This window comes from Glandiceps talaboti, chromosome 7 (assembly GCF_964340395.1).
Source record: "Glandiceps talaboti chromosome 7, keGlaTala1.1, whole genome shotgun sequence".
NCBI classification, from domain to species: domain Eukaryota; kingdom Metazoa; phylum Hemichordata; class Enteropneusta; family Spengelidae; genus Glandiceps; species Glandiceps talaboti.
This window is the reverse complement of record NC_135555.1, coordinates 20,126,249-20,153,860: the sequence shown is the minus strand read 5'-3', so window position 1 is coordinate 20,153,860 and position 27,612 is coordinate 20,126,249. Positions and strand designations below refer to the sequence as shown.

The following is a 27,612-nucleotide window of genomic DNA, read 5'->3' as shown; positions in this document are numbered from 1 at the left end:
CTCACCCACCCACCCAACCAACCCCTTTGTTACGTCAGAGCAGCATGTGTCTTTCATCATGGCAGAAGCCGTTGAGGTTTGATGAGGGACAGGGCTCAAAATTAATACTGTCACGCGGTACATTTTGCTGCAATGCAATAATAGCTCAGAATATTTCCATCATTTTCAAAATTATGCTTAAAATTGGTAAAAGTCATACTGCATTCCTAATTTCTTGACCAGTTTTTAGCTTTAAATCAGTTGTATTATCAGGGAAATGACCGACTCCATAGCGTTTCATGACCCATGATATCCATGACCTTTGAAGACATTCCGATGTTTACATTATTACTTTTAATTACTTTTAAACAGTAAATCCCGAAGGGGTTCTGAGTTCTAGAAATGTTTGACATGTTATCTGGTGGATTATTTTGACAAGTTCACACTGAAGAAAAATGTTTCATAGAAGTAATGGTTTATATAAATGAAAATTCATCTAGCACACTGATGACAATCACGTAAGTGTTTCAAAAAGTTACATACTAAAGTTCAAATTGGATAACTTGAAAACATTGTTAGCGATGGCAATGCCACTTTGATTAATAGGACGAATGTATTAGTACTCCTGATAAAATCACACAATAGTTCATGGCTACAGATATACACCCATCAGGATGATAACTTAAAGTATTTAATCATCTTCTTACAAAGTTGTTCTACAGACTTGTCAACCTTGCTAAAATAAAGAATTCAATAAAGAGAAGAGAATTGAAGTTGTATAGAGACTAACAGGACAGAAAGGACAGAGAATAGAACTGAAAAAATACATTTTTTTTTCTTGTCCCCCTTTTTTTTTTATTTCGCCCGCCCGACCCGCCTGACTATTCCATTGGAGATGAGAAACAAAAAAAAAAAAAACCTCACCCTTATGGGTTGTACCTGAAAATAAATTGACATCATGACTTTTCAAACATGGGAAAATAAGCTTTTAAAATGTTGGTCTTCATTTTTCAACAACAACAACAACAACAACAACAACAACAACAACAACAACAACAACAACAAAAACAGCAGCTACAAACAACGGTTGCTCACAAGTTCGTAAAATGAAAAACAAAAACAGTCAAATTTTAATTTTCTTTTAATAAACTGTTAATGTAATGATAAATTGAAATGGTCGAATTGAGTGGTACAGATTGTTTTTTGTCTGAAAATACCAGTGTCTTTCATGTACACTACTATCTACTGAAATTTGGTTCATTGAATGTGTGAAATTACCTTTACACTGTACTGAACTTGAAATATTCTTTGTGACATGACTGTGTTTTGGTTTGTGGTTATCACAATGATATTTAACTTTTTCATGTAAATTCTTACTAGTATTAAATGACAGACAAATATGACAGACAACATTTTACATTTGCAGCTCTTGGAAGTTAAAAAAAAGAGTTGGAAAAGGTGCATCTCAGCCTGCCATCAAAATGTAAAAGATGCACCTGCACTAAAACATACTTGACAAGTATCAAAAACTTCTGTGCAAGGTATTTTTTCATCCTATAGATATGACTATAATTTACAACATAAACTTTCAATAACACATTCTAAATATTTCCTAAAATTAGCATATTGGCAACGTCTGCTACATGTGAAACAGAAGACAATATCTCACAAGCTGAGTTAACAGAGAAAAAGTAAAATAGGTTTTTTGCACATACTTTTCAACTTTGCATGAATATACTATTACTTGTAAATATAAAGATAAATAAATAAACTTTGACATAACTCTCAATATAAAGTTGCCCTAAAGATATATGGCAGGAATGAGGTAGTGAACTGAAACAATATGAGCAAATACTCCAATATAGTCTCAAATAAACATTTTCATAAAGTAGTGTTTGCACAAACATTACCACTAATATATATCACTTGATTCCTATTCTGTTAGATGAAATGTGGCTGGCATTTTTGAATCATACATTTATTTTCTTTTGACATTATATTGAAGTAATTTACACGGAACCGGATACATGGCAATGCATTTTATTAAGAGTTTTTTCAGTGTTATTTAGACCAATTTGATTTCTTTTAGCACACATTTAGGAAACTGAACTGGAACAATACAGTATAAAACTCTCTTTTGATAACATGTGCATCATAATATTTGCAAATACAACTAAAATGACATTCAACTGTAACACTACTAGTATAATGTACTAATACAATATTGAACAGAAAAAAAAGACTCGGTTGGCTGCTGATCATTTTACAAGGGTTATTCAAAGTGTAATTCATTTACAAGTATATGTTGTTTTTTGGAAAGGCAATGCACTGGTTAACATAACAATTTGTTTTAACTTGTGTTTGTGTATATATACACACTATATTCAAATTGATTATATAATGGACAAAGTTGGTATTAAGTGTATTATGTACAGTTTTGTACTTGGTATGGAATGGTAACGCACAGGAAGAGTGTTCCAAAAATAATTATTCGGGTGGGGTGTACTTGAAAATTTATTCGGGTAGGGGGGGGGGGTACTTGAAATATTTGGGGCTTTAGCAGGGAGGGGGGGGGGGTACTTGAAAAATTTTGGAATATGAAATGTACTTGAAAAAAAATAGGGTTTTACAAAAAATCTCCCGACCCCCCCCCCCCCCCCCGACAAGTATTTGTGAAAGTAGCCTGTGGAACGTTACAATTTTGCAGTGCTCAGGGGTCGGTCGGAAATTAAAAAAAAACAACTTTTTTTCTGATATCGGAGCTGCAAATTAGGGTAAGTTGGGAGATGAGAAACAGAAAAATAAAAAGGGCCGCCCTAAGAGTGAAAATGTTTTCATTATTTGGTCAATGGGGAACAAGCTGTGCGTATACATATTAGGGAATAGTTTTTGCTGCATATTTAAAAGGTAATCGCAGTATTCAATACACACTTACCACCACTCGCAATTGACTGAACTCAAGTCTGGCATCAAGATATAACCCATAAATGATCCTGTGACATAATTTATCATACATGTATCAAATCCGCACTGTTCTAACCACGCCAAAAGACAATCGTAATCTTAAAGTGGCCATATGGATGAGAATTTGGTATTTATTTTGGATTTTTATTTGATAAAACAGCTTCACTATGTTTTTCTACTTGAAAAAATAATGATTAACGCTATTTCAACTTAGAACACATAATGGGACCTGACCCATTGCCGCCCAAATGGACAGGTGATGAGATTGTGAAGAAATGGTTTTGCAAATTCGATGCCTTATTAGTTTAAAAGGATACAACGATGACCAAAGTTTGCATACCTTCACTCTATTGCTAACTGGAGAGACCGAATGGTGGTTTGTATCATTACCAGGAAACGTTGCAGTCAACTGAGCCACGTACTGAGGGCGTTTTCAATGAACACTGCAGTAGATCATTCGAGTGAAAACAACTCGAAATCGTCAAAGTTACTTCGTACTCAGATATCACAGTATGGACCAGACATGCGTGAGATCAAATACTGACGATGACGTCTGCATGGAATCAAATAGCGACAGTCAATATAGGAATCATTTTCAATCCGACAGGAATGGTCATAATGACAGAAGGAGTGCTGACAGCCAGGATGGTGGTATCTATGGCTGGCTTGTTATCTTAGGATGTCATGTATGTTGTATGTTCGTCTTTGGAATGTTTGATTCCATTGGACCCATATTCGTAGCTTTGCAGACGTCGTTTGAGTCAGGATCAGCACGTACATCATGGGTTATTTCATTGATTGGAAGTGTAGAGATGACAATCGGTAACTAATATGTATATTCCCTATGCATTCATATGTCGGGGTGAAGTGACATTTGACACAATGGAGTTTACCATTTCATTGCGCTTTGTCTCTTTGTCCATGTGAAATGTGGCCTATATACATAATTACACACTGTCATAGCAAGCAAACAAAGTGCATACTATTAACGTGCCTTTAATTCTTCAATTGTCCACACGAATTAGAAAGTATTAGAAAAGTATCTAGTTGAGACCAAACTAACTATTTCAAATGAGTAATTACTTATTGGAGGCAGACGACATCCCAAGGTCTTATTGACCTTGATTCTGCAATAACTTGTAGTCATGTGATGGACGACTATGTAACCTAAGGAATATACACAATGTCTTTTGTAGAGAATGTCATTTGTCTTTACTAGTAATAGGTCATTTTGGTTTAAGGCTATATGCGTTGCAGTATAAAATATTAATTTATGCATTGTATTTCTGCATTATTTTACATGTTCTTATGTCTGATATTATAAAATATTCTATATACTGTCAGATAGATGTAACGGTAGATAATAGTTAATCTTTCAAAATTTCATTCAGCACATTTTTGTTTATTTTGATGACAAAAAAATGATTACAAAAGTAAGTAAAATATACAGCTCGAAAATAAGTTAAAAATTGCTGTGTTTGATGATATATAATTATTGAATCAAATACACGTCTTATACGTATGACATTCAATATCAATTACGTGTTTACAATGTGATAACGTAGCGTCTGTTTATTTGCTAATACCGATCTCTCCAACTCGCTACACAAAATCATAAACGATTAGCTTCGGCTGTTTACCCAAATATAAATCACGCAACAAGATAATATGGAATTTGACAAACACTAGAACAATTTGACAAACACAATTACCGAATTATAACCCATTCATTTTTGCTTAATCTCCAGGTCCAATTGCGAATATATTAGTAAAGAAGATAGGATATCGAGGCACCATAATCCTCGGAGGTATAATATCTTCTTGTGGATTACTACTAACTGCTTTTGCACCAACTCTTGAGTTTGTCTACTTTAGTTTTGGAGTATTATTTGGTATGTATAACATTCAGTCTGCTTACAGGGAACCGGAAAGGCTATGATGCTACACAGTTAATTTTTTTCAAAAACACACATAACTACATAGTCAGACTACATGGGTAGGCCAAATAAAATAAACTGTGTACATGTGTTTCTGATAATCCGACTGACGCTAACGCTGCCGACCCTAAACATTATTTTACATTCAACAATGTCAAAACAGCCAGAATTTAGTTGTACTTTTATGTACATTTTCTCTCCACAGTGTCATTCATTATAGCCATTTTTAAATCATATTCCAAAGAAACAAGTCTTTTAAGAACATACGTTGAAATGTAAACGTACAATATCGTGTACTTATCATATAATTGTCTTCATTTACTTCTTTTATACCTCAAAAATTTCTCAACAACAACAACAACAACAACAACAACAACAACAACAACAACAACACCACCAACAACAACAATAAAAACAAAAACAAATAAACACAATTACAACATACCTACCCTACTTTCTGAAGTCATGTTATTGGAAACAGATAATTTTGCTTATGCTTTGTCGGATAGAGGTGTCGCGTAAAGTTTGGAGACGAAAGAGACAGAATACTAGGCTTAAATAATTGTTTGGTTCCGATTGTGCGTGTGAGCTTGTGTGTGTGTGTGTGTGTGTGTGTGTGTGCGGTGTTGGTATGTATGTATGTATGTATGTATGTATGTATGTATGTATGTATGTATGTATGTATGTTTGTTTGTATGTATGTATGTATGTATGTATGTATGTATGTATGTATGTATGTATGTATGTGAGTGGTATCTATGTTGTATGACTATGTTTATCTGTATGTACAGATCATTGACTCCAGTACTTGAAACACAACACTATGATTTCTATTAATCACATAAACATAATAGAAACAAGCAAAAATCGGGGGGGGGGGGGCAATTTATACATCACTTAAGCTTACGTCGGCTTTTTCGCCATGCTGAATATACCAGAAATTAAATTTGAAGCATGCCTGGATAAAATATATGACACATGCTTTTTGCCATTGTTAATGTTTGACAAATTATTATTATGACAATTGTAGCTAGCATCATTGTGATTCTTCCTAAAAGGAGTATTGCCACTACAGGATACATAGGCATTAGATTCTGACCGTAAAATCATGCCATTGAATAGTTTATATCTTATTACAAGGTTTAATATCAAATTAAGGCCAGTGAAATGCAAGTGATGGTTAAGTATACAGCCTAATAATTCGACAATCACGCATGTTTAAAATATGCAGAAAATATACTCTTTTCTGCATTGTCCATAAATGTATAAACTCCCTTTTTGCACCATGCTGTCAACCTTTGTATTGTAGCAGTACTTGCTGAAATTATAAAACAAAGTTAATTTCCATTTGCAGGATGCGGCCATGGTCTTCTATCATATCCGCCCATTGGACTTGTTCCACTCTACATAAAAAAGAGGTACGCCATAGCAAATGCCTTTGTGGTGTGTGGGTCAGGAATAGGCATTTTCGTCTTTACACCATTATGGCAACTATTGATTGAGACGTACGGCTGGCGTGGAGCGTTCATTGTATTTGCTGCTATCAATGCCAACTTGTGTGTGTGTGGAACACTTTTCAAATTACCCAAGATGACAAAGACAAATTTTGAGATGACAGGAACACAACATTACGATGACACGCCAACAGATGGAAACGACGACGATGTCCATTCTACAGCTAAAAAGAGTACCTTACGATATATAAGTAAAATTTGCGACTGTCGTCTCTTTACCAAACACCCAATATTTGATGTGATCGCATTTGCCGAGCTACTCGGCATAGGTGTTGGTTATTACGGACTAACAGTTTACATGGTTGCACGTGCAACGTCTATGAGGCTTAGTTCTGAAAGAAATATTGCCCTAATTATGTCCATATATGGAGTTGCAGGTATAATAGGCAGACTATGTCCACCTGTTTTACTACGTTTCAAACCTGGCTTCATGACAAGTACTTGCATATTTGGCTTAGCAATGATGTTAACTGGAATTACCAATCTTCTGAGTCCCTTGGCTGACTCATACTCAACATATTGTTTATACAGTGCCTTCCTTGGACTAGTCAGTGGCATCCTCTTCACGTTGTTTCCACATGCAATTAAAGATGTTGTGGGGTCATATAACTTGACGGCAGCTTTATGTATCATTTCTCCTTTTGGCTGTGTTGGAGGATTGATTGGTCCACCAGTTGCAGGTAAGTGTGTGTGTGTACATTAGTAAATATTGCGTTATTGTTGATTGATATCGTTATCTTCGAACGTGAATAGTGAATGCTTATAAATTCATTAAATGCGTGAACCGTGAGTGACATAATTTTGAGTGAATTTAATCAAACATGGGCTAGGATTAGGATTTTCGATATACATGTAAGTAGCTACGTTTACTGTATCGATGTACCATAAAATGCCGAATATGCGGTTATACATGTTATTGGCACTACAAATCACCACATAATTAGGTGCACATATCGATAATAACAAAACACAATGTGCTATAAAGCTGGATGATGAAGGTTTTTACTTGAAATGATACATTTGCATAATTAAGGATTTTTTTGTCATTCGGCTGACATCTTAAAAATGCAGTCATCAAAGTCCCTATCATTTGTACATTCATTGATGATAGGAAGTCTGCTGATGTAGCTATACATTTTAATGAGTAATTTGCATGACCCCAGTCTCTAACATTAGTATCAGAATTAAATCAGCCAGAATGTAGGTGTGCATACACACTTTGAATATATTTAGCTATTTGATGTTAAACTTAAAGGTCAAAGCCAAAGGTCAGGTTCTCATTAGAAAGCTGTTGAATGGGAAACATGGGTTTGGATAGTCACACGATGTATGTCTATTGTGCTTCCAATGTGATAGGTCAAAATGACTGTTTATGACAAAGATGGTCGCCATCCAGACATTACCGCAAAGGTAATGGAATGAAGTGATGAGTCCATGTGAACTTCTATACCTGATATTCAAACAAGGTTGAGTGCAAATTGGCCCATTTACGTCACCTGTATATGCATTTTAACAACGCATTGCCTATGTGATATTGAAGATGAGGGTCAAGGTTAAAGTCTCATTAGAAAGCTTGTCATTGATAATACGGGTGTAGACTCTAAAATAATGTCTGTCTACTAACTTTACAATGTTACTATTATAATTGTTAATTTTATGACTACCTTCAAAGTCAAAGTCAGTGTCATTAGAAAGCTTGTCATTGAAACATGGGTGTAGACACTAATGAAAAGTCTCTATCCACCATCCTTCCAATGGTACTATATGCAAGATGTGAATGTTTGCAATAAAATTGGATGTTACTGGAAATGAAGTGACGTACACCTGGTCACGACTGAAAGTTTGGTTGAAATCGGCCTGTGAATGCATGTATGTATGTATGTATGTATGTATGTATGTATGTATGTATGTATGTATATATGTATGTATGTATGTATGTATGTATGTATGTATGTGTGTGTGTGTATGTGTGCGTGCGTGCGTGCGTGCGTGCGTGCGTGCGTGTGTGTGTGTGTATGTATGTATGTATGTATGTATGTCTGTATGTCTGTATGTATGTATGTATGTCTGTCTGTCTGTCTGTCTGTCTGTCTGTCTGTCTGTCTGTCTGTCTGTCTGTCTGTCTGTATGTATGTATGTATGTACCATTTTGCATAGAGGAAAACAGTTTTAAAAGCTTAATGCATAGTAACATTTTTGATAGTGATTTGTAATTACTCAGTTGTTCATGTTTGTCAGTATTTTAATTTCTTAATTCATTTATTGTTTTTTATCTGATCTGTTCATTTACTTATTTACTTATATATATATATATATATATATATATATATATATATATATATATATATATATATATATATATATATATATATATATATATATTTGTTTGTTTGTTTGCTTGCTTTCGTAAACATTACTACCTAGGCCTGGGCCCATGTGCTATTGCTAGTGCTATATATTAGTGTAAACTAAATTAATACATTCTGTATCTATCATATTCTCGTAGGATGGATATATGACACAACCAAGGATTATAACAATTCTTTCTACTTTTATGGTTCCTGCATGGTGTTTACTGGCCTTACAGTTGTATTATATGAACAAATTTATCACTTGTATCGTGGCAAAATAATTACAGTGAAAGAGGCAAGCAACGATGCTACACAGAATGTTGTCTACGTTTCCATGGGAACGAATACAGGTTGAATTGCTATCAAGACCCAAGAATCCATGTAACTAATCGAGCTCAGCCGAGATAAAGAAAACAGTGTTACTCTCATACCAATATGTAAATACTAAAATATGAAAATTATTTGAAAAAAATATACATACTACGTATACAACGAACCCTGAACAAGGAAATAAAACATTACCTTGCTCGACAAAAATCGTACTACAGATACGACACACACACGCGCGCGCGCACGCACACACACACACATCTAATATGTCATGGAAGTTGTGAAGGCATAACGGACCGGAATATTAGAAATATTGCCATAGATTTGGACACAAGTTTCGGTGTGTGTGATTTGAATATCTGATATTATATTTGAGTAATTTTGAACCATTTTCACGTTTTTTGCTTTGGCAAACATAATGACAAATACGGTAGTGTTATCATATCAGGAGCTTTAATTTGCGATCATCAATATCAGTGCTCTCAATGCCAACTTCTTGAAATGGAAATTAAAACAAAGCGTTCTATATTTTTATACATTGACTCTCAGACCACTATACGGGAGTGTGCCCATCTTGTGTTTGAGAGAGTTTAATAATTTCTGGCCTTCAACTCAGCCAATGAGATCCAAACACAGATGTTAATTATTACGTTGCCAATTTCACACAAATTCACGCCGGTGGTAGTAGTTGGGAAATAACCAATACCTCTAAAATGTTCAATGTGGTGGCAGCGATGGGATTAAGTTCTTTCAACCATTGACTTTGGAACCACTGTCCCTTTCCATGTATGAAAGCGTTTAATCTGATTTAAAAAATATATGTATTTTTCCAACAGCACGGTAAAACCATTACATTATCTCTGTTTCTCGCTGTCTTCTCTATCTGTCTGTCTTTGAATTGAATTTATTTCACCGGAAACATAAGGTAATAACATTACAGAGAGGAAAATACAAATACAGTAAAAGAAAATGCTCTGGTGAGGACCATGGAAATAGTTTACTAGAAACTAATCTAGTCCATGGTCCTTATCCTGTCAAAATATAGAAGGTAAAGATACACGGCGTACTTATGATAAATAATTAATAATAACAAATAATATAGTAATAATCAATACACACATACATATTCACAAATCTATTATAGCACATGTACAGAAAAAGATATTTACATATTTACAGTACAAATTAGAATCAAGAGAAAAGGTGTGTCTTTATACATTTTTTAAATTCATGTCGCTTGTGTATATTCTTAAGTTTGTTTGGTAGGGAGTTCCAATGTTTGGGTAATGCATATTTGAAATTCTTTTGACAAATTGTAAGATTAACTTTTGGAATGGGAATGTTACAACTGAGGGCTGATCTGGTAGGGTAGCTATGGGATAGACGGTTAGTAATGTAGTGGTTAATATTATGAGCATAGCGGTTATTTTGTAAGTCATAGACAAACATGCATGTTTGGAATTTACACAGTTTATGGATATCTAATATGCGGAGTTGATTGAAAAGGGGCGCAGAATGTGTTTGATAATCAGAGAAAGTGATAAGTCGAGCTAGTTTCTTTTGCAAGATTATAAGTGGTTCGAGTAATGTACGATAGGTGTTACCCCAAATTTCAAGACAGTAACTAAGATGGGGGAGGATTAAAGTGTTGTAAAGTAAAACAAGGGTGGACCTTGGGACATAATGGCGAATACGAGAGATGATTCCGATTTTGGGACTTATAGTTCGGGTTACTTTTTCGATGTGAGATTTCCAGGTGAGAGCTGGGTCGATGGAAATACCTAGATATGTGGCCGATGATACACACTTAATTGGTGTGTCGCTAATACTTAGGGTTCCCTCGATGTGAGATATCCTCTGGGGAGTTTTGATAATCATATAGTTAGTTTTGTCAACGTTAATTGTTAGTTTGTTAGCATTGCACCAGTCGTTAACTTTTTTAAAATGATCATTTATAACATTAAGATTGATATTATTAGTTTTCATGAATTTGAATAGGTTAGTGTCATCTGCAAATAAACGAAAATTGAAGGCGTCAGTAGATTTGTTAATGTCGTTAATATATATGAGGAAGAGGATTGGTCCAAGTATTGATCCTTGGGGTACCCCACACTTAATTTGTTTTGGATTGGAGTTGATACCATTTATGCTAACGACCTGTTGTCTATTTTTAAGGTAATTTTGAAACCAAAGGAGCGGAACACCTCTAATGCCGTAATAATATAACTTTTGGATAAGAATATGATGGTCAATTGTATCGAATGCTTTTTTGAGGTCGATAAAAATGCCAAAGGTGACGAAGCCCTGGTCCATTTTGTCAGTAATGTCAGATATGAGGTCAGCAAGGGCAATTTTCGTATTAAACTTTTTGCGGAAACCGTATTGAGTACTGAGAAGAATGTCAAATTTATCTAGAAATGATACTAATTGGTCTTTAACGATTGATTCAAATAGTTTGCTAAGGACTGGTAAAATTGAGATGGGCCTGTAGTTGCTAACATCAAGGGTCGATCCTTTCTTATAAATTGGGGTGATTTTGGCAAATTTGAGGGCGTCAGGGAATATACCTTGGGAAAGTGAGCAGTTAATTATGTGTGGGTGGGAAATGATATGGGCTGCATCAATTATTAGTTTAGGATGAATGTTGTCATATCCCATAGCTTTTCTGGGGTCCATGCGTTTTATCTTTTCCACAATATCACTGTACACAACTGGGTGCAAGAAGAGCGAGTCATAATAATTATCATTTAGATAATGATTAAAATTTGTCGTTGGGGTGATTTTTGAGGCAAGTTTTGGGCCAATATCGGTGAAAAAGTCGTTGAATGTTTCTGCGATATGTAGTTTCCCTGAAATGATCTTGTGATCTACACTAATTTGTTTTGGTGAAGTCATTTTGTTGCTGTTTTTATTTAAGATGTCATTAATTACTTTCCAAGTTTGATTAGTGTTTCCATTGGCAGCCTGTATTTTCATATGATAATGTCTCTTTTTAGCGGAATTTAAAATTCTTGTCAACAAATTTCGGTAAAGCTTGTATTTCTTATTAAATTCAATATTATTAGGCGATTTTTTCATTTTACAGAATAAACGATATTTTGTTCTTGTTGACTTTAATAGTCCTTTTGTTAACCAAGGCTTATGAATTTTAGTTTTCTTTATTTTTGTTCTTTTGAGGGGGGCGTGTATTGTAATAATATCATGGAATAATTGATAAAAAACATTATATGCGTGGTTTGGTTCGTCACAATCATATACAGGCTGCCAGGAAACATTGTCTAACTCAGAAAGGAAGGTCTCACGATTATATTTGGAAAAGTCGACATTTTGAAAAGTAGTATTATGATTGAAAATGTGATTAATGTTTGTAAATATAGCAAAGATTGGATAATGATCACTAATGTCGGTAGCTATAGTTCCAGTTTCAACGAAATGGTCTGTAATGTTTGTGATAATGTGGTCTATTGTTGTGTCCGTGAAAGTGGTGATTCTGGTCGAAGTGTCAATGGTTTGAATAAAGTTATAACTCTCTGTCTCTATTTAACCAATGTAGCAATATCGGGAGTTTCAGCTGTTGAGACCTTGTTCCTGCATATATTTAGGACTTATTCTTGACAACAAAATAAGGTCAACGTGGTGTGATCTCATATGGTTACACACCATTGTAAAGAGAATATATGTGTTTGGATCTCATTGGCCTAGCTGAAGGCCAGAACACTAGCTGACACTCCCGATATTGTCGGGACCGAGGTCAACATCTCCACAATATTATAATATCTTATTGAACGGTTTCCGTTTTCATCCCGTGAGACCCACTGCATGCATGCCACTGTACAATATATTACCCACAACTCTCTCTCTCTAATTGGTATGCTCGGTTCCTTGTTTTTTTATGGAAAGAAATGGAAAGAATGGAAAGAAAAACACATTTTCATTAATTAACAATAGTAAATTTATTTATTTAACAACTGACCACAAGGGATGTTACAGAACGAACTTTAATACTGACATTATGCATATATCACAAACACTTCTTTTAAAGCTGCTCTAGCTGCAACTGAAATGTTTGTTGTTGATAATATTGTTAGATGTAATGACTTACTCATGATATTGTCCAGCCTGACCACTTTACAAGCACATGTGGTAAAACATACAGTAACTGTACACAAATAATTTGTTGTTATCCCAACTCCACTGTATGAGATCACAATTTCAACCTGTTACTGGAGAGCTTGGATGAAAACAAGCTGATTGAATGTTAATTGTGGGCTGTCCAATAAAAAAAAACATTTCCGTTACAATTAGTGGTGTTTTAATCCCAATCTACATTTGTTTCATATTTACAGGCGTCTCTATTTGGAAATGATACACAATGATACACACAACTCAGCAATGCTGTATTAAACAATCAGCCAGAATATTGCTCACATACACATACCCCTGAGTTATTCAGCAGATCATTTAGCCCTATATATTATGTGCAATGTTTGTAACTCACAGACCTAGACAAAAGTGGCGTGTCACTAGCACTGTAAACAAAATCTGAGAATAGTAGAAAATACACCTATTCCATGTTCTGCACAGTTTACAGGTTGATAATCAGCTACATGTACTATTTACATATTTGCGGTATGACCTAGAGGCTAGATACAAGATACAAGCTAGCTGTACAAGAAAACTTTATTATCTCACATTACATAGAGAAATTACGGTGACGTGGATTCATACATCAAACACATATTGAAATAAAGATACAATAAATACAAAATAAAATGTACACACTGTTTATGTCTTTAAAATGAAATATGATCTTTGACCTCTGTAGGTCAGATGAAATGATAAAAACAAAGCAATGCAGAGCAGATATCTTTAAAATACAATCATTTAGTTTGGTTTAAAAAGAATCTTTAATTTGGTGCTGACTGTTTTTTGGAACACGAAATCGTCTCCCTGATGGCAGAAGTTCAAAGTGTTACGACATAATGTGGCCTTTGTCATTTAACATTTTTCTAGCTTTTTTTTGTACACGAGATGTAAACAATTCATTCAAATTAGTCTGCTTTTCGCCCACTACTTTACTACACACATGTACAATCTTGTAGGTAGTCCCTAGATTACCAAACCAGCACAAAAAGGAAATGTTAAAACTGATTCAATAAAACTCCGATAGAATGTCTGCAATACCTTGGCATTTACATTTAGTGCCCTCAATTTTTGTAGACAGGAAACTCTAGATTGACATTTCTTGTGAATGAAATCTGTGTTGGCCTTGAAATTTAACTTATTATCCAAGATTGTACCTAAATGTCTATATTCAGTCATCCGTTCAACTTTAACATTGTCAATAAAAAGGTGCCTTTAGTTTTCTTAACATTCAAATCTAAGTAGTTTTCCTTACACCAAGTAGCAAACCTATCAACTTCATTTAAGTAAATACGGTCCGAATTTGGCAGCTCAACTACTGCAGAGTCATCGGAATATTTGATATATTTGATAAGCGGAGTTGTACAGGGGTTTCATTAAGTTTGAAAGTAGGGGGAGAAATGATAATAGTAGGCGGAGAAGTGCACGCGGAGCGTGCACCTCGCCTGCTATGCAGGCGCGGGGGGTGGGTTTGGGAGGGGGGTGTCCCCCCTCCGATGGTGAAATTTTTTTGAAAAACAGAAACCTTTCAGAGGCCATTTAGAGCATCTTTCAGAAGTACAGACACCATTAATTATACATTGTCATTTACTGGTTAAATATTCAATTTAGAAAAAATGACACGTCAGGTTTCCTCTGAAGAAAATTTGTGTTATGTGATTTATTGGTAGGTTTTGAAAATTCTTAAAGCTGTCGGTGTAATTCCATGAACTTGGCGAGCCCACTAAGTTAGTAATTGTTTCGACTTATGCCTTCACTCAGTTCATGTTCAAAATGGTGGATTTTAGAGTACATGTACATGTATGTATATTACAACTCATAGCTATGGTAATAATTATGATAAACATGAACACATTACCTTTATATTGGCCCTTTGATAGTTTAATGAAACCTGTATCAAGCAAAGACCTCTGGTTCAAAATTAACTTTTTTAGTTGGTAGTCACTTTGACTACCACTTTTTAAAAGTCATTTTTTCAGCATTTAATAATTTATGCATAAACAAAACATTAAGTAATAAACATTCCAGTTTTTTCATGAAATTAGTGACATTCAAATAGTGCAAACATTTGACCTGTCCTAAAATACTACATATAATATCATACTATTATCATAGTAAGTAAATATCATATAAATGATTATTGTGTGTACCAACCTCTCATTTTGCAATGTCGACTTGGAAACCTCAAACTGACACCAATTTTGGCATAAACACGTACATAATAAATACACACATGTTTTACATCCATTCATCAAGTTCAGTCACAGACACACATGTATACATGTACAAACACCCCCCCCCCCCCCCCACAATCACACACACACCAAACAGTTACTGGCCTCAAACATATATACAGGACGACTGAGAGATTGACAAAAATAAACTTCAAAACACTAACTAAATCGCTAGTCACACACCAAAATTACGTACTTTCCATGTTGTAGTTTATTTCACTGAATCACCAACAGGGTGAAGTGTAGAGTTTACACGTAATGATTAGTGGCTCATTCCATTTTGGGTGTGTGGGTTGGTTGTCAAACTTATAACACAAATGCTCTCAAATCTGAGCATTTATGCTATTTATTATTATTTACTTTGTAAACGATAAAACGTCATACGATAAAAAATACACAAGGTCACCATCCATTTCAGTTTCCCTTAGATTAAAAATAACAAGCTATAACCCAACCCTAGAGAGAAATGGTATGCGCCAAGGCACGTCCCTCAAATCTTATCTGTTACTATCTATAAACACAGGAAGTCATTCTGATTATGTCTAGGATTTGTCTCCTCAGCTAAGGGCTTCGATAAACGACGTTAATTTTCATCCTACCACTAAATTGAGGTATCATAGTATTGAATGAATAGTTGTAAAATACTATTATATTCGCGATTAGTGGTGGGAGAATGATTTTATTCCGTATATTTTCCTAAGTTTTGTATCATTTTGATCGCAACTGTGTGACATGGAAAAGACAATGAAACAGTCATGAAATCAATAGAGTGTTGCGTTTGACGTTTGATCACATCTAAGCTACATGTATTTTGTTTATTTCACCAAGCCATTGTCATTGCATGTTCTTGGACAGCGGTATCAAACTAAGTCAAAGGTCATAATCTTTTGTCACACGATGTATTTCTTACGAAGAGTTTATAGCAGTTTTGTAGTCTGAAAATCATTCTTTTATGACCATTACATTACAAAGCTGTCTTTGATTAAATTTCACGTCATTTCTGTCATTATCTCGAAAAATGTAGCCGGAGAAATGACAAGAGTAGGCGGGTATTTTCTCCGGCGTCCGGCATATAATGAAACCCCTGTTGTAGGGGTAACTAAACAATCATTTGTGTAAAGTGTAAACAGTAAGGGAGAGAGTACGGTGCCCTGTGGCGCACCCGTAAATGTTGAACGGGAGGCCGAATTTACACTTTGCTAGCGAACAGACTGGGAACGGTTGACAAGAAAATCTATTATCCAGAGGATGAGTTTTGGGTTAACGTTTAAATCACTAAGTTTACGAGCCATCATATAGGGTTGAATTGTGTTAAAGGCTGATGAAAAATCAATACAAAATACTCTTACATATGAACTTGGTTTCTCAAGATGGGTAAGACCTCTAGTACTGTACTTCTGGTGACAGAATAATATTGGAACTAAAGTAAATGCACATTCTCAATGTGATTATGAGGAGTTTCTTTTACTGTAAACTCAAGGTTATCAAGGCCCTGAATTAGATTGCCAACCATGCATACAATGTACAGGAACAACTGTCCTGATATCATGAGAGAGAAACACACATTCACAATCTATGAAAACAATGCTACATTTGAGAGTGGATGTTCATTGAGTCTGGATTCATTAGTATCAAATGGAAATTTCTACATACAGTAACAATATTTCTTGGAAGCAAATCCCACATTTTCACTAACATCTTGGGAATTTTGGGATTTTTGTTTTCAAGGAAATTTCCATTTAAAAAATATATATGCAGTTCCCATTCAGTAGTTAGGTATAGCTCCAGTGTAATGAGCGTTCTTGAAGACGGAATGGGAGAGTCATCGTCCAACGGGGTGGTTCTATAGGGCCAATCGAATTAAATTGCCGGGAAGCCAATCAATTACTAAGAAATTGGTAGTTGCCCGCCAAGTTTGACCTTTCTGGCAGAGGGACATTGCAATACAAGTATATTGTTTGTGCTATGCTGGTTGAAGTCTGTTGCAATAACGGGTATTACTGTTATGGGGTTTTGCGATACTTAACACAACTGTTATGGTTTTGGTTTTCTGTTAAGATCAGATCTCCTTTTAAGTTAGTTTTACTCAAGTTAGCCTTATATTGTTTGTAGATGTTAGAGGGTATTTCAGTAGTAGAAAAATGGGGCAGGTGTGCCTCAATAGCTAGTTGGTAGTTGTAATAAAGATTACCCCAGTTTCACCAAACATTTGTAGTTTCTGTATGCTTACTGGTTGTATATGTGTGGAGTCTGCAAGTCTTAAATGGATGTTAACCTGATTAAAATTTTGATATGATTTGACCCCTGTTTTAAAATGTCCACGGCGAACTCAGCTAGAGTTTTCTTACAAATAGTAACAGCAAAAGTTTAAAGAATTCATTTCCAGTAGAATTATACATTAAACTGTGGTATAATAGCAGTACTGTATTCTCTTCTCAGCTTCGACGGAATAGTTACGTGAAAGCGAATTAGTTCGTTTTGATCTTAATAAACCCTTCTTTCCCTTTAGAACATAGACAACAAGCTCTCTAGCATCGTCGCTTCACTCTTCAACTGCAATCATTGCCCCCCCCCCCACCATAGTCGATATATTGGCCCAAATAATACAACTGTAAGGCCAGTAAACACCATACAGGAACCGTAAAAGTAGAAAGAATTGTTGTAATCCTTGGTTATGTCATATATCCATCCTGTAAGTAAATGGCAAATAAAGATGGGATTGGTTTAGATTCTTAGGATTGCTTCTAAAAATCTCTCTCTCTCTCTCTCTCTCTCTCTCTCTCTCTCTCTCTCTCTCTCTCTCTCTCTCTCTCTCTCTCCCCTAATGCCATACATACATACATACATACATACATACATACATACATACATACATACATACATACATACATACACACTAGTACATATTACCTGCAACTGGTGGACCCATCAATCCTCCAATACTGCCCCAAGGCGAGCTAACACATAACGCTGCCGTCAAATTTGATGGACCCACAACATCTTTGGTTGACTGTGAAAATAGCGTGAAGAAAAGGCCGCAGAATAGTCCAAGAAAGGCGGTGTACACACAGTATGTTAAATAAGAATCAGCAAGTGGACTTAGAAGATTGGTTATTCCGGCTAAAACCAAAGTTATACCAAACAGGCTTGTACTTGTTATATTGAGTGGTTTCAGTATTAATAGTAGTACAGTTGGAGCAAGTCTGCCTAGTATACCAGCAACTCCAAATATGGACATAATTAGGGCAATATTCCTTTCAGAACTAAGCCTCATAGACGCTGCACGTGCAACCATATGAGCTGGTACTCCATAGAATCCAACTCCCATACCAAGTAGCAAGGCAAATGCAATAACGTCAAATATTGGGTATTTCATATAGAGACTACAGTCGCAGATTTCACGTATCTGTCGTATGGCAGTAGGTTTCGCTTTAGTGTTGATCTCGTTATCAGTGTTATCAATTGATGCGTCATCAAAATGTTGTGTCCCTGTCATCTCAAAATTCATCTTTGTCATCTTTGGCAATTTCAAGAGTGTGCCACATACACACAAGTTGGCATTGATAGCAGCAAAGACAATGAACGCCCCACGCCAGCCGTATGTCTCAATCAGTAGTTGCCATAATGGTGTAAAAATGAAAATGCCTATTCCCGTTCCACACACCACAAGGGCATTCGCCATGACGTACCTCTTTTTTATGTAAAGGGATACAATTCCAAGATGGGGATTTAAAATAAGACCATGACCACATCCTGTAAAGAAAAGTGCAGATTGTGTCATTTGGGCAAACATTACAAGAGCAAACAGTAACACACTGTAGTTTTCCAAAAAACATACGTACTCTCTGGGGTCCCACGCTTCAGAAACATATTAACGAGAGGTGATACAATAACGTTTTTTCTGAGTAGAAACTTGCTGGATTTCGGATTCGGGAGAACGTTCTGTAAGTAAACTATGACGTTATATCAAAAAGGCCAATGTGGTGGTCAGAATTTGTGATGGCTAAGTTTACGGTGCAAACCGGGTTAGGCCAAAAAAAGAAAACAATTGTTTCTGGTCAGGATCTGTTATGTAAAGTGGTGGGACTACGCGATTTGTATTTATTTCTCAACAAACCTGTTGGTCACCAATCTACTATTTATGACAACTATTGTTCTGTTTATTTAGTACTTTAGACCATTTTTGTATGCGGGCAGTTGTCATTTGCTTTTTCATGACTGGCTCTACAGTTGTCTTCACCAAAGAAGTAGAAAGTAGCAATTAATGTAGTGAATGTTATTTTTGTTTTTCCACGGGCGTGCACACTGCGCGCATGGGCTGGACAAATACACAAACAAATCGAAGCATAGGAAGGGGAGAGGGTGGGGGGGGTGGACGCGATGCATGCGCTGACAAGAAACAACTTTTTTTAGCCATACCTTGGCGTTCCCTTTATATAGCATGAGGTAATTTATTAATGAGCAATAATAGTTCTTGATATATGCATGGAAGCAGACAAGTAATCATGATGGTTATCAGTGGGAAAGGAAGCAATCGAAGAGTTAAACTTGTTTTTGTACTGCACCAAAGAAAGGGGCATGTTTCGCACTTTTTGATGCGGTTACATAAATGATCCTGCTGTGTGTAGTGTCTCTGTTATTGTAAGCCTGGAGTTGAAACGTGTCTAGACTATGTAAAAACCAACATTCATGCTTCACCAGTCAAACACAAAGGTAACCCAGTTAGCTGCATACAATTGCACAGTGTACTAGCATATCACAATAAGCCCTGACCCCATTCTGTTGTCGACATTTTTAAGTACTACGTTTGGACAAGTGTATCAGACGACCAAGCATTGCATGAACTGTTTATTATATATGCAAAGTAATGTTACCAAGTTGTCAAATATAGAAAATACAACTGTTTGTGATACCTGATGTCATAAAAACTTACATACATCCATCCATACATACATACATACATACATACATACATACATACATACACATACATAATACATAAGTACATTAGACGCAAAGTGTGTTGCTGGGATAGTTGGCACTTTTACTAAATAGAGTTGAGTCATCTTCATTATTTCTGGACTAATCCTACTAAAACTACGTCACCCCCGGACAGTTCGCAACATTGTAGTCAGTTTGATTGGGCATGAGTTTTGAACACTTTTGATACACTTTCACGTGACACGTGCATGTTTCAGTAATGGCTAGTTCATTGGTTGCCCGGGGGCCGGGGACGAGCGCCTATACAGATGACTGAAAACAACCCGTGGAAACCACAGGGGCGTGTAATATTTCATAGACTGTTGTTTTCCAGGTCTACAGACTAAATGTAACAACCTTTTTACTATACATTTCTACCTGTAAGGAGAAAGGAGAAGGGGGTACATTGATTCACGACCCTGTATACACTCCTCTGTACGTCTAGCTATTTTTAATAATCAGCTTGTTGCCGATTGGCTGTTCGAAACTACGCCTATGTAAAGAAAGCCCCCCCCCCCCAGCTTACTTAAAGATTATACGCATAGCTATAGTAAGCGAATGACTTCATCGTTCGAAACGAAACCGAATTGTTTCATCAAATTAACCCGATTTTGACCCAAAACGTATTCATGGATTATACAAATCTTTTTGGTGATTTATGGTGGACCGAGTCAGCCTAAATATATTTTTTTCTCTCTCGAAACGATGTGTCAGATTCACAGTCACATGTGAGCTAATATTCCATTCACAATTTCCAGGATGGTGGTGATATTCTAGTCCACAAAATAATGACGTTATTATAAGTATTTATGATATTTAAAAAAAACCCACCGGTACCGTTACCGGTGACTGTTGTGGAATAAATATCATCATTTTGTACTACTCGTGACTGTGATCGTTGTGCAAGTGATGTAGAAGATGTCAACAAGTCATTCTCACACTGTGGCCTGTTAATTCGTTGACAACTTCTAACTATGGCTGAAAAGGACGTGATTTTTGCAACCTTCATGGGCCACATTTTTCTGCTGTTAGGCCAAGCTGGCACTGGGAAGACTACATTGCTTAAAAAGTGTGCAATGTTTTGTCGACACAGCAGAGAAAGTCTGTGAAAATGACAGCGATGACAGGGATAGCGGCTTCTCTCCTGCCGGGAGGAACAACTATACATCGTTTGGTAGGCCTCATGGATGGCAGATACACCAGTAACTATCTGGCAGAGAAAATCTTACATGAGGACGACTATCTGCCGATAAAGAAGAATGTAGTCGAAAATACCATAATTATTGACGAAGTATCACAGCTGTCAAAGAGAATAATTACTTCTGGGGTAGGTAATATTGAATGACGTTATACTATTGACTCGTGTGGAGCTCATACTGTAATCAGATCGATCTATTATTGGGTCAGATATACCACTTTTGTGAAATTAGACTGTGAGGAAATATATCCTTTTGCCTTCTACCCTATTCAGTCGACAGGGGCAACAATCATTACGTTTGACTATCGTAACCAAGACACGATAATTTTTAGCGCTTTCTTTTTATAAACTTGCTATAAAAGTGAACACCATTTCATCCAATTCCAAGTTGCCAACCTTGATGTTGGAGGGTGGACTCTGGGAGTGTAATCTACTATAAATCAGGAAGGGTCCAGGGGAATACAGTTTTTGTTTAGGTTTGATATGTAACACATCATATTTTAGTTTTTACACTAAACTTTTACTTTAGGATTGTACATTTTATAATCTGAGTTCTATGATTCAGGATTATCAATAATTTGTTTACCATATTTTCTGTTTATGTTATAGTTTCAAAGCCATAGCACTACCACTGCCACAATATATTCTTTAAAATTACCATAATATATTAGATGTTAGGCAGTGGTACAAGATAGAGCCTTCCCATACAATTACCCCATAAATTTGTACAAATGAAACTAGCACTCTGTTTTTTTCTAATTTGCAAAAAGTTTATTCTACCCTTGGTAATTATTTTGAGTGTTCCTTACCTACCTTGTTGAAGTTTCAAGAAAAGCTAAACAAAGAACAATAATAAACGCTTACAAAAAATTCAATGTAGGAATAACCATGTCAATGTAAGCTGAACTACAAAGCTATAAACCTGGTGATATTTCCTACCAGGTTTATAATGGTACATGATTGTGTTAAACATTTACAGCTACAAAGATGTATTACTGATAATGTCCCTTCCACAACCACAGAGTTCTCCTTTGATTTGAGTGTCACAGTTGTTGTTTGTCTGTTTGCGTTTTAATTTTTGGTAAAAATGTTATATATGAATATAATTACTTGTATGCAATTAGTTTCGTAGCAGATTCATATAAAGTGCTTTAAGATCACCACAACAGGTTACTTCTTGCGTTCTCTGCTCCCTTTTGAAATAGATTGAAGAAGTTTGCCGTCATGTGCGTCATAGTAGCCTTCCATTCGAAGGTGTACAGATGATTCTGTGTGGCGCTCTTTTTCCAGTTGAACCAGTCCCAAATATTATCTATGGTGACCGTGGGGAATGATTTCTACGATTATTGTCTTTCTTGGTTTCTTGTAGTATTATAAAGTCACATCTTCAGAAATACATCACAGTTATAAAATATTTATAAATGCGTTACATTTATGTGGAGTAATTTGGCATAATAGTGAAATATTGGAACAAAGTAGATGACTACCAGGACATATTTTGTTTCAAATAAAGGAGTGATGAGTATTATAATATAGTGTGTACATATTATATATATATATATATATATATATATATATATATATATATATATATATATATATATATATATATATATATATATATATTAATAGATTCAAATACTGAGTATGATTTATTTACACTTTAATTGTGCATAAGTCAATCTTACAACTTTTTTGTAGATTGAGGGCATTGAATTGTTTTCAGTCCATCATATTGTGTATGACAGGCTGTGGTATTACATTATGTAATTCCATATGTCTGTTACATACACACAATACTCATTTTCCAGTCAACTTTGTGCTAACTTCCTTTTTCTAGAGTCAATGTAGAAGTTAAATGGCTTTGCAGCAGCAATTCCTGCATTTGACTTCCTTCCTCTGGATTTCAAAGACTGGCCAAGTATGATAGTATTAGCTGTGCTAAAGTATGTGATGTAGTTAGGGTATGAAGCCCTCGCATTTGGCAGAAATGGTTCTCAACAATGTCCGAATTAAATCCTGTAGGTACTACACCACTGCTTGGGTACTGTTGTAAGTGTACCGTGCACACTGCTTGAAAGGCCAGCAGCATACATTGTGTGTCATCCAAGCATTCTGTAGAAGGCAACATCTTCTGTCTCTTGGCAGGTGAGGCACTGACATTTGACAAGATACTTCCTTGCCTACGAATGTCAATAGCACAGTTCAGATGAGTACCATCAAGCAGGCTAGCCTGATTGGATTCCATCAGATGTAACATGTCTTCATTTAACATGTCTTCAGCAAGGTGATTGCGCATCTTCTCTGCATTAGTGGATGTTAAGTGACTATCTGAAAGCTTTGAATAGATTGGTCTACTGTTGACTTTTCTGTCCCACTTGACTGCATTTATCCATGGTCCCATTCAATACGTAGGCCATTTTTCAATAATGCCCTTTTGTGCTGTCCTACATGCCCACTAGCAAGGACCGAGTTTCTCTACTCCTTCATGTTGTGCGAGAATTCTTGTACATGGATAATGGATGATGTTGGATTAACTACATTAGGACTGGCACAATTATTCTAAGCCGGTTGACTATCTCCTTGAACATTTGACTTGATAAACTGTATGTTTTCTTCTCCATCATCTTGTGAGATGAAGTCCGCTTGGAAATTGAAATCTTGGAGTTTAGCAATGACATCCTACAGAATTATGTGGAGCTCTGATGCCTTCACTGATGTTGATGGGAAGTGGCACACATTGAATCTAAAGCCAGTATATCCTAGAAATACCACCTGTAGTACCTGACTCGCAAGTCGTTGTGTCACTGCTCTTTCTTTCAGTATTTGTAAGTTAAAAGCCTCTTCACCCATATCAAACCATCCAACTTCTGTGGGTTTGCCATCTTTTATTGACAAAACCAATCTTAGTTTCATCATGTATTATACCACCCGCCCAGCTTTGCTTCTACTGCCGCTTCATATACATCCATTGAAGGACACCTCTGCAGATACCACTCTCTTGATGTATTTTATTTTCTTATCTCCTAAGTTGTCTCCCAGATGGAAGAATGAGCATATTGCTGTCTTTCAGGTCATAGTATGATCGTGGACTTCTTGCCCACATATTTAAACATATACTTATTACTTTTGTGTCCCACTGCATGCCTTTCTGATTTTGTTGTGCTTGTAGGGCTTCACGCTGACTTAGAAGGAGGACTTTCATATCTCCAGGTGCTCCAGGGTAGACTGTATTTAAGATTTCTAGGAGATCACTGTAGTCAGCCTCATTCAGTTGGATTTCAGTTTTATCTTCATTCTTCTCTATTTTCTTTTACCTCTGCTATGGCTCTTTTTGCCTTACTGGCATCTATTTGACAATAACTGCAAGTTGTTGATGTAGAACACAAGATAGTATTTGTGCACAGTTCTTTGAGCGAGCTGAATTTGTTCCAGAATTTTCGTCGCCTTGGGTGCTGATATTTTCCATTACAAAGGCCTGTTCCTTTTATATATTTCATTAGCTGTAGTTGGAGTGCCTCTACATATTTTAAGTTTCTGTACACTTGATACGATGTCAGAAAGGCATTCATCTGTTGATGTGAATTGGAGTTGAGTCCCCAATCCCCCAGATTTATACTTTTACCACATATCTTCAATTGCCAGGTGCTGTCTTGAATTACTACCTCCTTCATGGCTATGTTACCAATAAAAATAATGTCACTTGGTACTCCAAATCGCAAATAACCATCTTAAGTTTCAAGAGACAACGCTGATGTGGGTAGGTAGTTTGGCAGATTTCCAAACTCAATTGTGGATCACCTCTCTGTCTCTTCCAAGTGATGCCTTTGTAGAGTCCGACTGTTTTAGCAGTTATCTTGTCTCTGGCAATTGACACTTTTACATTTGGAAAGACTTTCTTGAGAATTATTCCCACTGTAGACTTCTTTTCAGGTACTGTGGTTGATGCTGACGACAAGTATTCTTCCATGAAGATCTTAGTATATATCATTCCATTAGGATCACTTTGAAAATGATGTATCCTGTACAGAAACAAAGGAAATGATTTTGATTAATTTGCATTAATTGTTTGAAGAGGACTGGAATGCAGTGTATGTGTGTGTTTTAATAGACAATAAGTAACAGAGGATGTTGAGTATAGTCATATACAGAAGCTGTGATATACAGAAGTGTGGATTCTGGAAATACAGATTTCTTAGAAAGAGTTGTGTTCCGTCAACCTTGTACATCAAGGTAGGTGCACCAGTGATTTTAACTGTTAATCTATCCAATACATTGGTCAATGGGCTGTGTGGTAAGGTTTTAGCCACAGAGGCAGATGCAGTTTCAGTGCAGTTTCCATCCATTGGAAAAGTGACCATCAAACAGTACAACCACAGCTTCTTCTGTCCAATTTCAAAGACAAATGTGGCATTCAGGAAACAAATCCCACTCCAGCTTGCTTTTGCCAGACTTTACAAAGAGTAGAGGTAGACTGTAGGAATATGACCCAAGCAGGCCAGATAGGTGTTGCTATAGGGAGGGCATGCCAGAAAGAAAGGATTACATGTTTTGAATTTCAACCCAGCTCTTCTAACACCTCAGCCACATGCTGTAGCTGCATTTTATGCTAGGGAACCAGTTGCCCTGGATGAAGACTGTCAATGTTGTAAGCAGCAGATTGTACATGGTATCCTAAATGTTAAACCTCCCGTAACTGCAAATCTGCAAGATGAAGATGAAGATGATGATTGGATTAGTGAAGATGATGAGGAGATTGCTACAGCCATAGCAATTATGGATGAACTAGATGGATCTAGTAATGATAGTCAGTCCCCTCATGCTCCAAGACAAGTAACGCAATCAGAACCTACAGCAGTAATGCCAAGTGATGAAATGATAACAGAACAACAACTACTCCAAGAAATGTATCAGAATCCTTTGACTGCAAAACAAGAAGAGTACAAGGACGTAGAGTACTTTGTCATGAGCAAGATAAAGTCCACAAATTTACAGGGAAGCTGTGGGATGAACTTAAGTCAATATCTGACACTCACTTGTAAGGAGACAAAGTTGTAAATAAAGGTTTGACAGCCTTCTGTGGGAAAGTAGCCACATTTGCATCTAGTGATGGATACACAACCTATGTAAAGGCTTTATTTGATCAAGAACTAGCTGCACACCATTACCGAGCTGCTTTCTTTCTCTTCAAACATGTCAGAGAAAGTATCATTAAAATTGCTGCACAACCAATAAGAAATAGTGCTCTGGTAGGGGCTAATGCAGCAGCAAAAGGTAAGATCTTTGAGAATTCACCAGGTGGACGAGGTAAAATAAGATATATTGATGGCTGGTGTATTGCTAAATTAAAATACAAGAAAAAGGAGCTAGTAAAGAGAAGTTTGTATAAGAAGAAAGCCTGAACCTTGGTAAGGAAAACTGATCAGGAAGTGCGCTGCCTTGAAGAACTAACAATGACTGAAGAGTATCTGTTGAATCACTCAGAAGACAAAGACTCCCTTGCCGAAACCAAAAGAAAACAGAGTATCCGAGGAAGTCTTTGTAATATCAGTGATTCAACATTTCATTTCTTTTCATCTCTTGATGGTCACGTTCGAAGGCTTGAGAGCCAAGAGAATGTCAATATTCATGGTAAGGAGTTGTATACTCACATATCCGGTGTACGATTGTCAAATGAAGCATTAGAAAAGAAAGGGATGGAGTTGTTTACTCCAGCGAATACTGAAGAACCTAGTGGTCATCTCAGTAGTGGTGAAACAGTCCTTACAAAATCTTTGTACAAGGAGGTCATACAGAAGTTCTTGTTAATGTCCTGTGCCCAGTTTAGAAAAGAATACCTCCATGCTGCCAAGGTTAAAATAGAAGAAGCACACAGGAAGCAAATTAAGATTTCTTCAAGTAAGAGGCAACCATCGCCGAGGTTTATTATGTCATCACACAGACATTTCCAATCCAAACTTGAGGCAAACCCACAATACTTTG

At 36.2% G+C, this 27,612-nt stretch overlaps 2 protein-coding genes across 2 annotated transcripts; one reads left to right on the top strand and one right to left on the bottom strand.

The window, feature by feature from the left end:
- The first annotated feature begins 3,455 nt into the window (after window positions 1-3,455).
- LOC144438072 (monocarboxylate transporter 12-like) lies at window positions 3,456-9,100 on the top strand. The gene is made up of 4 exons (XM_078127103.1): window positions 3,456-3,765; window positions 4,692-4,835; window positions 6,235-7,074; window positions 8,901-9,100. Exons 1-4 carry the CDS (start codon window positions 3,456-3,458, stop codon window positions 9,098-9,100), a joined length of 1,494 nt encoding a protein of 497 aa, XP_077983229.1.
- Window positions 9,101-16,651: 7,551 nt separating this feature from the next.
- On the bottom strand, window positions 16,652-19,134 carry LOC144438071 (monocarboxylate transporter 2-like). The gene is made up of 2 exons (XM_078127102.1): window positions 18,363-19,134; window positions 16,652-16,770 (listed from the first exon to the last, which is right to left on the bottom strand). The coding sequence occupies exons 1-2, from the start codon at window positions 19,132-19,134 to the stop codon at window positions 16,652-16,654; spliced, it is 891 nt and encodes a 296-aa protein (XP_077983228.1).
- Between the last annotated feature and the right edge of the window lie 8,478 nt (window positions 19,135-27,612).

What these genes read in the sequence shown, in the direction of transcription:
- LOC144438072 (XM_078127103.1), top strand. Translation starts at nt 3,456, where the DNA reads ATGGACCAGACATGCGTGAGATCAAATACTGACGATGACGTCTGCATG. An exon ending in TAGTTTTGGAGTATTATTTG is followed by an intron (nt 4,836 to 6,234) that starts GTATGTATAACA and finishes TTCCATTTGCAG; the next exon opens with GATGCGGCCATGGTCTTCTA. An exon ending in GATTGGTCCACCAGTTGCAG is followed by an intron (nt 7,075 to 8,900) that starts GTAAGTGTGTGT and finishes ATATTCTCGTAG; the next exon opens with GATGGATATATGACACAACC.
- LOC144438071 (XM_078127102.1), bottom strand. Translation starts at nt 19,134, where the DNA reads ATGGCGAATGCCCTTGTGGTGTGTGGAACGGGAATAGGCATTTTCATT. An exon ending in GATGGGTCCACCAGTTGCAG is followed by an intron (nt 16,771 to 18,362) that starts GTAATATGTACT and finishes ATTTTTCATCAG; the next exon opens with CCTTTAACACAATTCAACCC.